Raw genomic sequence first — 13353 nt, 5'->3', positions numbered from 1 at the left:
GTATAAAAGACCATTTCCACCACGTACGGAAAACAAAATCAGGAGATTTAAAAGTTTAACTATGTCAAAAGAATGTCATAATTATGACATGAATTGGAACATTTTTACATTCTAAGTCATAATTATGACTTTATATCTTAACTGACATGACAAAAAAATCTACTTTTTATGTCATAACTGACTTTGTCAATTATGGTGTTGTCAATTTTGAAAATTATGAGATAAAAAGTCATTATGACAAGCTGAATTTGTCAATTTTAAAATTTATTTTGAAACTATGACATGCTAAGTCATAATTATGAGATAAAAAGTCATAATGAAATTAAGTCATTATTGCAAAAGGTTTTTGTCATAATTTTGACTTTTTATCTCATGACTTAAAACTGATCCAGACTGATGAAGGCATGTGTGTTGAGTTCTGTGTTTGAGAGGCGCTGCTCTCGGCTTTATCTGTGACGTAGTTAAAGTCGTGAAACTCGTGACCCTCGACCACACTCTCACAATCACACCTGACACGCACACACACACACACACACACACACACACACACACACACACACACACACACTCTGAGTTGAGAATGCAAACCAGATGTTACCGTCTTACTTTGACACTTTAGCAGACTCCAGGTTTCTGATCTGTCCGCTTTTTGCACTGCAAAAACAAATCAATACATATCAATAATAGATCTCAAAGAATCCTAAAAAATACATTTCCACCAAAATATGACCAGCACAACTGTTTTCAACATTGATAATAATCATAAATGTATCTCACTCTTAAAAGAAATGGTTCTATTTAGAACCAGAAATGGTTCTATCACCCGCTTCATATATGGAACTCCAAAATGGTTCTATATAGAACCATTTAAAAGGGTTCCATAAAAAGAACCCCAAATGGTTCTTTGAATCCAAGTTAGATGGTTCTAAATAGAGCCATTTAAGGGTTCTTTATTATTAAACGAGTTATTATTAAATAAGAAAATATAAACAATCCAGAACGCAACGCATGTACGCCACCAGGGAGCATTTTTACAATTATTTGTTTTTAATGTTCCCTTCGATAGATTAAAACCATCACAATATGGTATACAAAATAAAGAAAACTCCTGGTTAGTTAATTTTTTTCTTCACAAAATGATTTGTCAAAAAGTTAAACTATAATATATTAGGAAATATAAGTTTCATGCTAATGTACAGCTCATATTAATATTTGTTTACTCTTGTTTTTGACTATAGCAGTCATTCTCATGGGTCTTGACTCAAAAAGCTTTGTGAATGTGTTGTGTAATCTTTAGTTTACACTTCAGTCATAAAACATGAATTATAGAACCATTTTAATAAAAAAAGGTTCTTTGCTATGCAAGGGTTCTACATAGAACCATTTTTTTGGTAAAAGGTTCTATTGGCCAAGTACTGAACCCCAGGGTTCTATATAGAACCTCGAGGAACCCCTTTTTTTTAAGAGTGCTTGATCATCAAATCATCATATGATAATGATTTCTGAAGGATCATGTGACACTGAAGACTGGAGTAATGATGCTGACAATTCAGCTTTGATCACAGGAATAAATTACACTTTACTATATATTCACATAGAAAACAGCTGATTTACATAGTAATAATATTTCACAATTTTTACTGTATTTTTGATGCAAATAAATGCTGCCTTGGTGAGCAGAAACATAAAAAAATCAGTCACACTTTAGTTTAAGGTCCAATTCTCACTATTAACTACGACTTTTCCCTCGATAAACTCCTAATTACTGCTTATTAATAGTTATTAAGGTAGTTGTTAAGTTTAGGTATTGTAGGATTATGGAATGTAGAATATGGTCATGCAGAATAAGACATTAATAAGTACTAATAAACAGCCAATATCCTAGTAATATGCATAATTATAAACAACTAGTTGGACCCTAAACTAAAGTGTTGCCAAAAAGTCTTACAGACTGTGCATTATTTCTCTTTGCTGTGGATTTGCCAAGCAGGACACGTTCAGTTCTTGTTGAGTCTTGAACAATATTCTTGTCAACATGTCACGTCTCTCAGTGTTTAGGGTTAGGTAATGGTTTGGTTTAGAGTTAACAGGTTTATGATTTAGGTGTTTATTTCCAGACCAACAAAAGTTGTTGATCCAAGAGCATGACCGTCTTATAATCGTCTTATTATATATATATATATATATATACACACACACACACACACAAACAGTATGCAAATACACTGTGTGTGTGTGTGTGTGTGCATATATATATATATATATATTCTTTATTTAATTTTATTCAGTTGTATATTTATTTGTCTACTGATTTATTATTCATTATTTATTATTATTTTGCAGTAGTCAAGTCACCTTCATTTATACAGCGCTTTTTACAATACAGATTGTTTCAAAGCAGCTTTACAGAGATAACAGGAAAATAATGAAACAAAGTTTGTTTCTAGAAGAAAATAGCGTCACAGTCCAGCTTAAGTAAGTTCAGTGAAGTACATTTTTGTCGTAAAAATGTTATTAATTTAGTTGATTTATATATAAAACCCTTCTGGAGAAAACAGTGATGTCATCGTCCAGCTCAGTTCAGTTCTCATATAATGTTGTCAATGCAGGAGATCAATAATAGTGTTGAATATTAAATGTCCCCAACTAAGCAAGCCAAAAGCCAAAGGCAACAGTGGCAATAAACCAAAACTCCATCAACCTTGGAGAACAAACCTTTGGAGAACCCAGACTCAGTCAGTTCTCCTCTGGCCAACGAGCGAACAGTGTGTGATTATCATCCAGGCGTTACAGGTCAGAGGTCAGATTGGATCAGAACATTCAGAATATTATCCAGTTCCATCTGGTTGAAGATCAGAGTCACGCCGGTATGGAGACGGGTTTGTTGAGGATCAGTGTGGAGACGGGTCGTGTGGATGAGGCCTTCACAGGGCTGATGAGGCTGGCACTTCAGGGATCGTGGTCGTGGGCGCAGGTTTAGTATTAACAGTAATATATCATAAAGTATATATTCACCTTATAATAAGTATTTTATTTTGGCAGAAACTTTTTACCACGGTAAAATATTGTAAATGGGAAAGCTAAAGCCTGTACAAAATGTAAGAAAAAGGACCCAAATGTCCAACAGTGCAGGGATATTGACTCTGATGAGTGAGATGAACAGAGACTGCTCTTCACCAGCTCCACCACAGAGGGCAGCAGACACACACTGGAGAAAACAACTGATGGTTTAACTTTAAAGTAAGTTACCTGGTTACCTTAACATTTTGAGTTAGTTGAAATAAAAAAAAATTAGTTAATACAGAATTTCAAAATATGATGTTATCTGGACCACATTCATTATCTAAGTTGATTTGACAAAAGAAAAAAAGTTCTGATAAATCATGAAAATGTTTTTTTTACAGTGTACACACAGTTTTTATGTTACTTTATTAATCAATTAGGCTTATAATGCTAATGAATGATTAAATCCAATCTAAAAGCTTTAATAAACAGATTGATTCAGAGTCAAAAGAAATATAAGATGCCAACAAACCCATGATGAATTACAGAGCATCTGGAAAGTGTTCACAGCGCTTCACTTTTTCCACATTTTGTTATGCCGCAGCCTTATTCCAGAACGGATTAAATTCATTATTTCCCTACATTCCTTTACGAACAATACCCCATAATGACAACCTGAAAGAAGTTTGTTTAAAAACTTTGCAAATGCATAAAAATAAAAAATAAAATAAAAATCACATGTACATATTGGAACAATAACCATTTTATTTGTTTTTTGTTGTGTTACTGACACAAGACAGCAAATAAAATTGGCACATAAAACAAAAAATATTTGAAATTGCATAATTGATTCATGCCGCAATGCACTCTGGGAGTCAGTAATTCTCAGCTATAATAAGTCTAACTAATATTTCACAGTGTTATATTTTGAAAACGAGAGAGTTAGGCATTTGTTAAGGCTATATGTCAAGCTGTTAAAGTCGTAGTTTGTTTGATAATTATATTTAGCTATTTGCACTAAAGTCATAATTACTTTACTTTACTTTAGACAGACATATAGAGTTCTTTTCGATTTAAAACATTATGAAAGAAACAAGTTATTCAGCGCAAGTTGTAATTGTTAATTTAGGTGATTTATAAGGAGACTTTAATTTTTGTGTTTCTTTATCACAATACAGATATTAAATATTCAACATTTAATTCGATATTTTAAACTTGTTAACAGAATTAAAATGGGTCTAAAGTGCTTGAGTATAGGCTGAGCTCTGCAGAAGATGCAGGTGCATTTATGTTTACATATCAAGAACAGAGATGCAATTGCGTTCTGGCGAATTCCCAGCTGAACTGAAGAAAAGCAAGCGATCTGATGCTCACAACTGTAAAATGGCTGTTGATGTTTTGGAAAAATGAGACTCACATCATCAAACTAAATCAATATGTGCGCGCTGAATTCCGCGCGTCACCCCTGCTTCTCTTGCAGCTCGAGCGCGCGCCTGCGCGTGCGCGCATCGTCATTTATTCAAGCATGAGAGGGAAAAACACTCCACAGTTTCAGCATCAACCTTCAGAACACGCACACACACATGATGGACATCTCTTCTGGATCGATCTGAGAGGCATTAAATAGTGAGTATAATTGTGCGTGTAATATTTATTCAAGAAGACGTGTTTGTGGTTCATTTGTGTACTTTATTAATGACTATAAATCGATAGTTTACGTGGTTGTGTGTCTAGTCGATAATCTCTGTACACTTATTACCCATACTGTATATCCTCAAATAATAAACATAGACAGGCACGTGTGTACATCACTGTCCCTCATTTGAAGAAGCAGACGAGGGAAACGCGTTAAGTTGTTAGAACACATTAGAATTGAATTAAGTGTCCCATTATTTTAATGTAGACGATGAATTAAATCTGAAATCAAATCTAATAAGAGAATAAGGGCGTTTTGGACACTTCCTTCTTAAACTGGCTTGATGTAGCCTATGTTTGTTTTCTAGCTGGGAAATGTGAGTTTTTTTTTTTTAATTGCTTTGGTTCTATTTTCAAAATCCAAACTGATTGCATTTGTAAAACAGCCAGCATTCAAAACCTGCTTTCATTAGTTTTGTTTTAATTTTATAAAACATTGTTTTAAATCAATGCATATGATTATACTAACATGCAGTATATAATGATATTTGGTTTAATCACCAAAATGCAACTTGAATATCTTTTTTTTTTTCAATGTGGTAATTTTAACAAATTAATTCAATAACAAACAATGCAAGATGAGTTTCAAATGTAGAGGGCACTGAGTCGTTACGTCAGGAGTGCACTTACAGTACCTTACCGAATTGACATAAAATCAATAAATCATGTCATTTCCATCTATCTAATGTGAATTACAAAGTTTGATCAATGAAGATGAGGCAGCGCTTTGATCTCTCTGATGGCTCTTAATGATTGGTTCCTCTCTCTTTCTGTTTATCCTGCTCTATGTCAATGAATTGGAAATGCTTTTGCATGTTTTAATGTACAGTGTAAACAATTGGAGACCGTATGGCAATGCTCTTAAAACAATTCATTATGCTTGTTTATTCTTTTTTTGGACATTTAACCCATTTAATCTCAAATTTCCCAAATCCCAAATCCCAGACACAAAAATATCCAAATCATGTGTCATTAGTATCCCTTTGAAACAATCAATCATAATTTTTTGAAATTTTCATGGAAAAGTGTGTGAAAAAGTGTGTTTTATGATCGGTCACAATTGTGACCGGTGGGATACTGTGTTGTATCAACCATTGTACAGATTGAATATAGGTCTCTTTGACCTGTGCAGTGTGTTTGTGTGTGTGTTTTTGTGTGTGTGTGTTTTGTGTGTGTGTTTTGTGTGTGTGTTTTTGTGTGTGTGTGTTTGTGTGTGAGTGTGTGTGTGTGTGTGTGTGTGTGTGTGTGGAGATCAGACATCAGAGGAGACGTGACCATGTGTGAGTGTGTGTGTGTGTGTGTGTGTGTGTGTGTGTGTGTGTGTGTGTGTGTGTGTGTGTGTGTGTGTGTGTGTGGAGATCAGACATCAGAAGAGACGTGACCGTGTGTGTGTGTGTGTGTGTGTGTGTGTGTGTGTGTGTGTGTGTGTGGAGATCAGACATCATAGGAGACGTGACCATGTGTGAGTGTGTGTGTGTGTGTGTGTGTGTGTGTGTGTGTGTGTGTGTGTGTGTGTGTGTGTGTGTGTGTGTGTGTGGAGATCAGACATCAGAAGAGACGTGACCGTGTGTGTGTGTGTGTGTGTGTGTGTAAAATTAGGTAAAAAGTAAGGTAGAACAGTTAGCCTATGTGTATTAGTATGTAGATACAATGGGTTATCCCACCGGTCACTATTGTTGCCATTGACATGTTTGTGAGTTCTATGACCACATTAAACAAAGTTGAGTAATTTCAAATGCATATATCAATACTAGACACCTTAAACATGATGTGTACCAAAAATCGATATCCTATCTTTATGTTAACATACTTTACCACCCTTTTCTTTGGGAGCTTTCTTGCTGCCATCCTCTTCTCTTGGCGCAAACAGGAAGTAAACAGCTCTGGTCATGTGACAATTTACAGTAAACATGTGACACTGCACATATTTCATTGAGACCCTTTATTATTTCAATATCTGCTGGAAATGCATTGATAGATCATTCAGTAAAAAATTTTTAGCCTTAGAAATGAAACATTTTTTTACGGTCACTATTGTGACCGGTGGGATTAAATGAGTTAATTTAGATATTTCACCCAAAATAATCAAACTATTTGAAAATCTAAAGAAGTAAAAGGTTTGCTGAGTAACCCTAAGATCAAAACTCACTAATGGTTTGAAAAAATATAATAAAAAATTTAGTGCTGGGCAACGATTAATCACGATTAATCGCATCCAAAATAAAAATGTGTGTTTAGATAATATATGTGTGTGTACTGTATATAATTATTTTGTATATATATTTTGTATATATATATATAAGTCAAACATATGCATGTATATATTTAATATATATAATATAAATGATGTATAAATATATATACAGTATATACATGCAATATTAAAATATATGCATATGTTTGATTTATATATACAAAATAATACATATTATATACACACACATATATTATGTAAACAAACTTTTATTTTGGATGCGATTAATCGTTGCCTAGCACTAAAATTATTTTATAATGTTTTAAATGCTTTAACAGAATCTGTTGTTTTCCACTTGACAGATGTGTCGTACCCACAACTAAAACGTCACTAAATCAGAGCTGTATATTCATTTGGATTGGTTTCATGGAATCCCGACCTGCTTTCCTTCATCCGTCCAGAAACGATGAGCCCAAGGCATGCTGGGAATCTGAGTCCAAGCCCTCAGGACAGCACAGAAAGGGAAATATCTCTCCTGGAACAAGGACAAGAATTGGAGAGAATCATGGGATTGAAGTAGAAGCTAAAGAGCTAGAGGAGAGATCCAACTCCAGGGAATCTGCCAGCCATGTAAAAACACTAAAACACACAGCATTAGCTACCAATCCAGCCGCAGAACCCCTCCCTGCCTCGAGAATACCCACCATGCACTCGGCTACGACCAAGCAAGTCACTGTGAGAACAGTCAACACAACTGCGATGACTAAAATAGCATCAAATCAACCAACCAAAGCAACTGCACCTGGAATGGAGGTCTTAAGTTTATCCACTCAACCTCAACCCAGTGGGCCAAAACTCAGATCCCCAAATGCAAGCCATGAGAAGAAGCTACAAGCGAGTGCGAAAACATTTTCCCAAAACATCCAAAAGACGGCCTCAGCATCTCATATAATGGGCTCCGCAGACTCCCCACAAAAGATGCTTCACAAAACCGCTTCTGCTTCCCAGATTTCCTCAAACGACTCTCCCAAGAGTCTCAACCGGGCATCTCTCTCGCACATTCCTCGAGCCACTTCCAGCCCCAAACTTAAACTATCCCACCCTGCATCTCTCAAATTGGACAAAACCGAGCGGATTAAAAGAGTTACAGGCAAAGAAGGACCGTTATCGACTTCTCCGAAGGATAAAATGATTGACACGTTGGTGGAGAGCAAACTGCAACTGGGGGCGAAAGCAGCAGGAGAGAGTCCTCAGAGACGCCAGGAGCAAGAGATAAAGAGCAGGATTGAGAGAAAAGGAGAAACGCTAGGAGATGAAATAGAGAACACCGTCCCTCAGGGACACGGTGGAAGAGACCTCACAGTGATGAGCTCGACAGGGTGCAAACAAACCTCCACTCTGTCATCGAACCAAGCAGCTGAACAGCAGAAAGAGCCTGAAGACAAGACTGATGCATATGTCATAACCCAAGAGAGACACGCAGGGAGCAGTCAGAGACGGAAGGAAAAGGAGGAAGCAAAAAGCGAGGAGAAGAGACAGACAGGAGAGAGAAAGAGGGAATTTGAGATTAAGGACAAAATGGTGACTGAGGCCAAGAAGGATACAGCGATGAACGAAAAGGATAAGACACCGACATTGAACGATGCAGAGACAAAGACAATTAAAGGTTTCCCAATGGATAAGACGCCGACATCCAAGCAACTGAACGATGCAGAGACAAAGACAATTAAAGGTTTCCCAGTGGATAAGACGCCGACATCCAAGCAATTGAAAGATGCAGAGACAAAGACAATTAAAGGTTTCCTAGTGGATAAGACACCAACTTCCACCCAATTGAACGATGCAGAGACAAAGACAATTAAAGGTTTCCTAGTGGATAAGACACCAACATCCACCCAATTGAACGATGCAGAGACAAAGACAATTAAAGGTTTCCTAGTGGATAAGACACCAACATCCACCCAATTGAACGATGCAGAGACAAAGACAATTAAAGGTTTCCCAGTGGATAAGACGCCAACATCCAATCAATTGAACGATGCAGAGACAAAGACAATTAAAGGTTTCCCAGTGGATAAGACGCCAACATCCAAGCAATTGAACGATGCAGAGACAAAGACAATTAAAGGTTTCCCAGTGGATAAGACGCAAACATCCACCCAATTGAACGATGCAGAGACAAAGACAATTAAAGGTTTCCCAGTGGATAAGACGCCAACATCCAAGCAACTGAACGATGCAGAGACAAAGACAATTAAAGGTTTCCCAGTGGATAAGACGCCAACATCCACCCAATTGAACGATGCAGAGACAAAGACAATTAAAGGTTTCCCAGTTGATAAGACACCAACATCCACCCAATTGAACGATGCAGAGACAAAGACAATTGAAGGTTTCCTAGTGACCGAAACAAAGGAGGCAGCACTACAGGCGGATCTGCACCCAGTTTACGTTGACGTCGAGGTCCAGGCGGTCATGGAGGTTTGCAGCAAATCCACAGACATGAGTCCAGTCCGTGACTCTCAATACCTTCAATTGAACCCTGAGATTGACCTCAACCCTAAAGTGGGCCTACACAATGATCTCAAGTCCAATAGCAACTCTGACTCTGACTGGTTGCCAACTGTAGACCTCAGACCAACGGGAGCCAAGCCTAGATTTCTAGGTCCAGCCCCTTACAAGTCTCCCAATAGCCAGAAACCTCTAAAACATGTGTGTCAAATAGAGATTGAACTTTGTAGCCAGTCACCGCAGACTCTTGATTCGAAAGTAACCATCAGTGAATTGGACACAACTTGCCGACTGTTGCCCGGAGTGCCGAACAAGTCCTCCGAGGACTCATTAAAACCCCTCAACTCTGGGAGAACAGGAGAAGTGGAGGGAGAAAATGAGGAGAGTGGAGCACCTCAGCAGATCATCTGGGATGATCAGGGAATGACGTGGGAAGTGTATGGAGCGTCGCTGGATATGGAATCGCTAGGGTTTGCCATCCAGAACCACCTGCAGTGCAAGATCCGTGAGCAGGAGCGGCGGATCAGCACACTCCGGAACTCCATATGCCTCTCCGAACAGTCGCCCGGAAAGGGCAGGACAGGAAAGAGGAAGAGGAATGTCTTCAGATCACTGTTCCCTGGATCTAATTGCTGCTCGAAACCACAACCCAAAGAGGAACTGCCAAAGTGACTAGTTTTTTTTGGTAACACTTTAATTTCACTTTAGGCATTCTACTAACTATAAGTAACTTTGCAACTACGTCAACTAACTAACGAATAAGTAGATTGTCTCCTTAATATCTGCTAAAACTTTATTTTGATGCTCCCCAACAGACATTTTACTGACTATAAGTAACTTTGCAACTACATGTCAACTTATTCTATGAACTTTAACCTAACAATCTTCTAATACTCTAATGAGAGTTAAGCCGCGTTTCCACCTCAGAAACTTGCACCAGGAACTAGGAACTTTGGGGTGGTACTCAGTGTGTTTCGACCGCAGAGACTAGGGTCTAAATTAAGTTCTGGGTAAAAATGTCCCCATCAGAAAGTCTCTGCTGGAGAGGTAGTACTTTTTCAAAGTTCAGGAACCTTCGAGGGTGGGACTTGGGCACTGAACATGCTGATTGGTTGAGTTAACATAGCATTTTGATTGGTTTTCTCCTCGCAGCATTTTATTTCAACCACCATTTTAAAAAATCTTTTGCGGTGCATGCAGTAAGAGTTGTTTGCTATTCGAATCAACAATGGAGTTTAAAAAATATGAACGATGGACCTACGACGAGGTTCAGGCTTTATTAAGCTTAAATTCGGAGGATGAAATCCAGCGGGAACTGGAAGGTAGCGCGCAGTCCTACGTCACCGAACTAATATGCGTAATCTTCACAGTACTTTAGACCGCGATGGAAACACAGACAGCAACAGGTCGGGAGGAAAAAGTTCCTGGGACAAATTGTTCCGGGTAATTTCGGTAGAAACGTGGCTTTAGTTGACATGTAGCTGCAAATTAATGATAGTTAGTTGACATGTAGTTACTTATAGTTAATAGAGTGTGTAAAGTGGTTTACCAAAATAAAGTGTAACCCATTTATATGTAAATGTATTTTATAGATGGGGGCTAGACTGGAGAATGTATAGCAGATTCAAAAAAGTCAAAAAAATATATAGACACAAACTGTAAGGTCTTGAAATGACTTCTTGTCAATGGCCGAGTCCCAAAATGGTGAACTTCATGTAAACTTGCAGTCTCATGGCCTACGCATGTTCTTGACTATGAAGTGCATGAGACTGTAGAGTGTCCCATTTGTCATTTCATGATTCAGTTAATAAGCCCAACTTCTTTGGTTCTGGAGGGTTTTTAAATATCTCTTAAAGTGATAGTTCACTCAAAAAAAAAAAAAAAAAAAAACATTCTGTCATCATTTACTCACCCTAATGTTGTTCTAAACCTTACATGACTTTTTTTATTTTATGGAACACAAAAGTAGATATTTTGAAGAACCTTGGGAACAAAACAACATTGGACAACATTGACTTCAACTGGATTGACAAAATGGCACTGAGACCTTTGTGTTCCACATGAATCTTATATAGTTTTGGATGGATATGAGTATATTTCATTTTGGGGTCATTTATCCCTTTAAGATTCATTCTCTGCCTCAACAAACTCCATCTTTCAGATATTGTTCTGGGTCAGTGTGTTCACACAGTTTGTGTTTGTTGGGGCAGAATGGAAATTGCAATTGTGTTTTCCCATTTCTAAAGCCAACATCCAACATTAGAGTATTTGAAATGTTGGTATTAGTTTGAAGTGATGTGAACTAGCCTGTTAGACGGAGTTAATGCGTTCACTTGAATATTAATCTACAAGTGAATCGGTCACTATTACAGAACTTTATTGAAAGTTCAATTACTTTTTTTTGATTTTGCACAGGCAAAAAGTGTCTACTGTCTTCACAGTATTAACTGAATGTCACTTTATTTAGCTAGACATTTTCAAAACCAACTTTTTTTATCACTTTTCTTTGTTCTTTTTTTTTATAGAAAAATCTACTTTGTAGATTTAAAGGAACACTCCACCGTTTTTTCATATTAAACTATGTTATTCCCTTAACTAAGATGAGTTGATACATACCTCTCTCGTCTCAGTGCGTGCACTCAATCGCTCTGGCGCGCGGCGACACTTTGATAGCACTTAGCTTAGCCCAGTTCATTCATTAGGATCCAAACAGAGATGAAGTCAGGAGCGACCAAACACCTCTACGTTTTCCCTATTTAAATACAGTTACACGAGTAGTTACATGACCAAGTATGGTGACACAAAATAAAACGGGTAAGTGGGTAAAAAGGATAACTATAATGTATGGCGGAATAGCACTTGGGAGCACTTCGACTCGGCGCAGTAAAAAGTGAGAGGGAGAAGGGGAGAGGATTTTTCAGGAGTGACTTTTTACTGCGCTGAGTTGAAGTGCTCCCAGTGCTATTCCGCCATACATTATAGTTATCCTTTTTCCACGTAGAGGTGTTTGGTCGCTTCTAACTTCATCTCTGTTTGGTCCCTAATGAATGAACTGGGCTAAGCTAAGTGCTATCAAAGTGTCGCCGCGCGCCAGAGCGATTGAGTGCACGCACTGAGACGAGAGAGGTATGTATCAACTCGTCTTAGTTAAGGGAATAACATAGTTTAATATGAAACAACGGTGGAGTGTTCCTTTAATCTGAGCACTGGTTTGAAAACAGTTTCTGTATGATAATGTTTTTAGGGACGTTGAAAGTTTTCTCAGAATGGGTAATTACTGTCTAAATGAGAGCATTGATCATGTCCGGTCACTTTGTACTAGAGCTGCACGATTCTGGATAAATTGATTTTTTTCAAACACAGATCACGATTCTCCTACGATTCTGAACAGTCTACTGAATAAAATAACATGTAATTTACTAGAGGTTCTGACCAAATATTAATTGCTGCAGTCTATTTAAAATGTTTAATTAATTAGAATGAATATATTTTTTTAAATTGGTTGAATGAATGATTCAATGGCTCCCTCATAAAGACTTGTTTCATTACTGGTGATAAGCAGATGACTTGACTTGATTACTGGATGAATCTGTGTTTTTGAACTAATCTGTTGAGCGAATGATTCAATGACAAATACATTTTAACAGTCACTTGTCGCCACCTACTGGTGTAATGATGTAATGAAACAATCGTTATTTGAAGCACGAAGTTACTTTCAAAAAGTGATTTGGTTTATTTTGATCACTACCGTAGTCATCAGTGTTTATTTCCGAACTATAAACTTTTATCCCAGTATTTCTGTGATAATTTGAATTATTGTAAGAGAAATAAGGATACTGTGTGGTTGAAAAGACTGTTTGTGAAGCGGTTTCATACCTAAACATGAGGTCAGCAGATTTGAATGCTCCGGTATGATTTTGCCATAAGTTTAATAGACACAATAAATGTAA

At 37.3% G+C, this 13353-nt stretch overlaps 1 protein-coding gene across 1 annotated transcript; it reads left to right on the top strand.

The window, feature by feature from the left end:
- The first annotated feature begins 2670 nt into the window (after positions 1-2670).
- Positions 2671-12411, top strand: gprin3a (GPRIN family member 3a). Its single transcript, XM_084428593.1, has 3 exons — positions 2671-3240; positions 4484-4629; positions 7255-12411. The coding sequence occupies exon 3, from the start codon at positions 7319-7321 to the stop codon at positions 10073-10075; it is 2757 nt and encodes a 918-aa protein (XP_084284719.1). The 5' UTR covers positions 2671-3240; positions 4484-4629; positions 7255-7318; the 3' UTR covers positions 10076-12411.
- The last annotated feature ends 942 nt before the right edge of the window (positions 12412-13353 follow it).

The sequence above is a fragment of the Rutilus rutilus genome (assembly GCF_951802725.1).
Source record: "Rutilus rutilus genome assembly, chromosome: 13".
Taxonomy (NCBI): Eukaryota; Metazoa; Chordata; class Actinopteri; order Cypriniformes; family Leuciscidae; genus Rutilus; species Rutilus rutilus.
The sequence above is the reverse complement of the archived record's forward strand: the minus strand, read 5'-3'. Positions and strand labels throughout refer to the sequence as shown.

What these genes read in the sequence shown, in the direction of transcription:
- gprin3a (XM_084428593.1), top strand. Translation starts at nt 7,319, where the DNA reads ATGGAATCCCGACCTGCTTTCCTTCATCCGTCCAGAAACGATGAGCCC.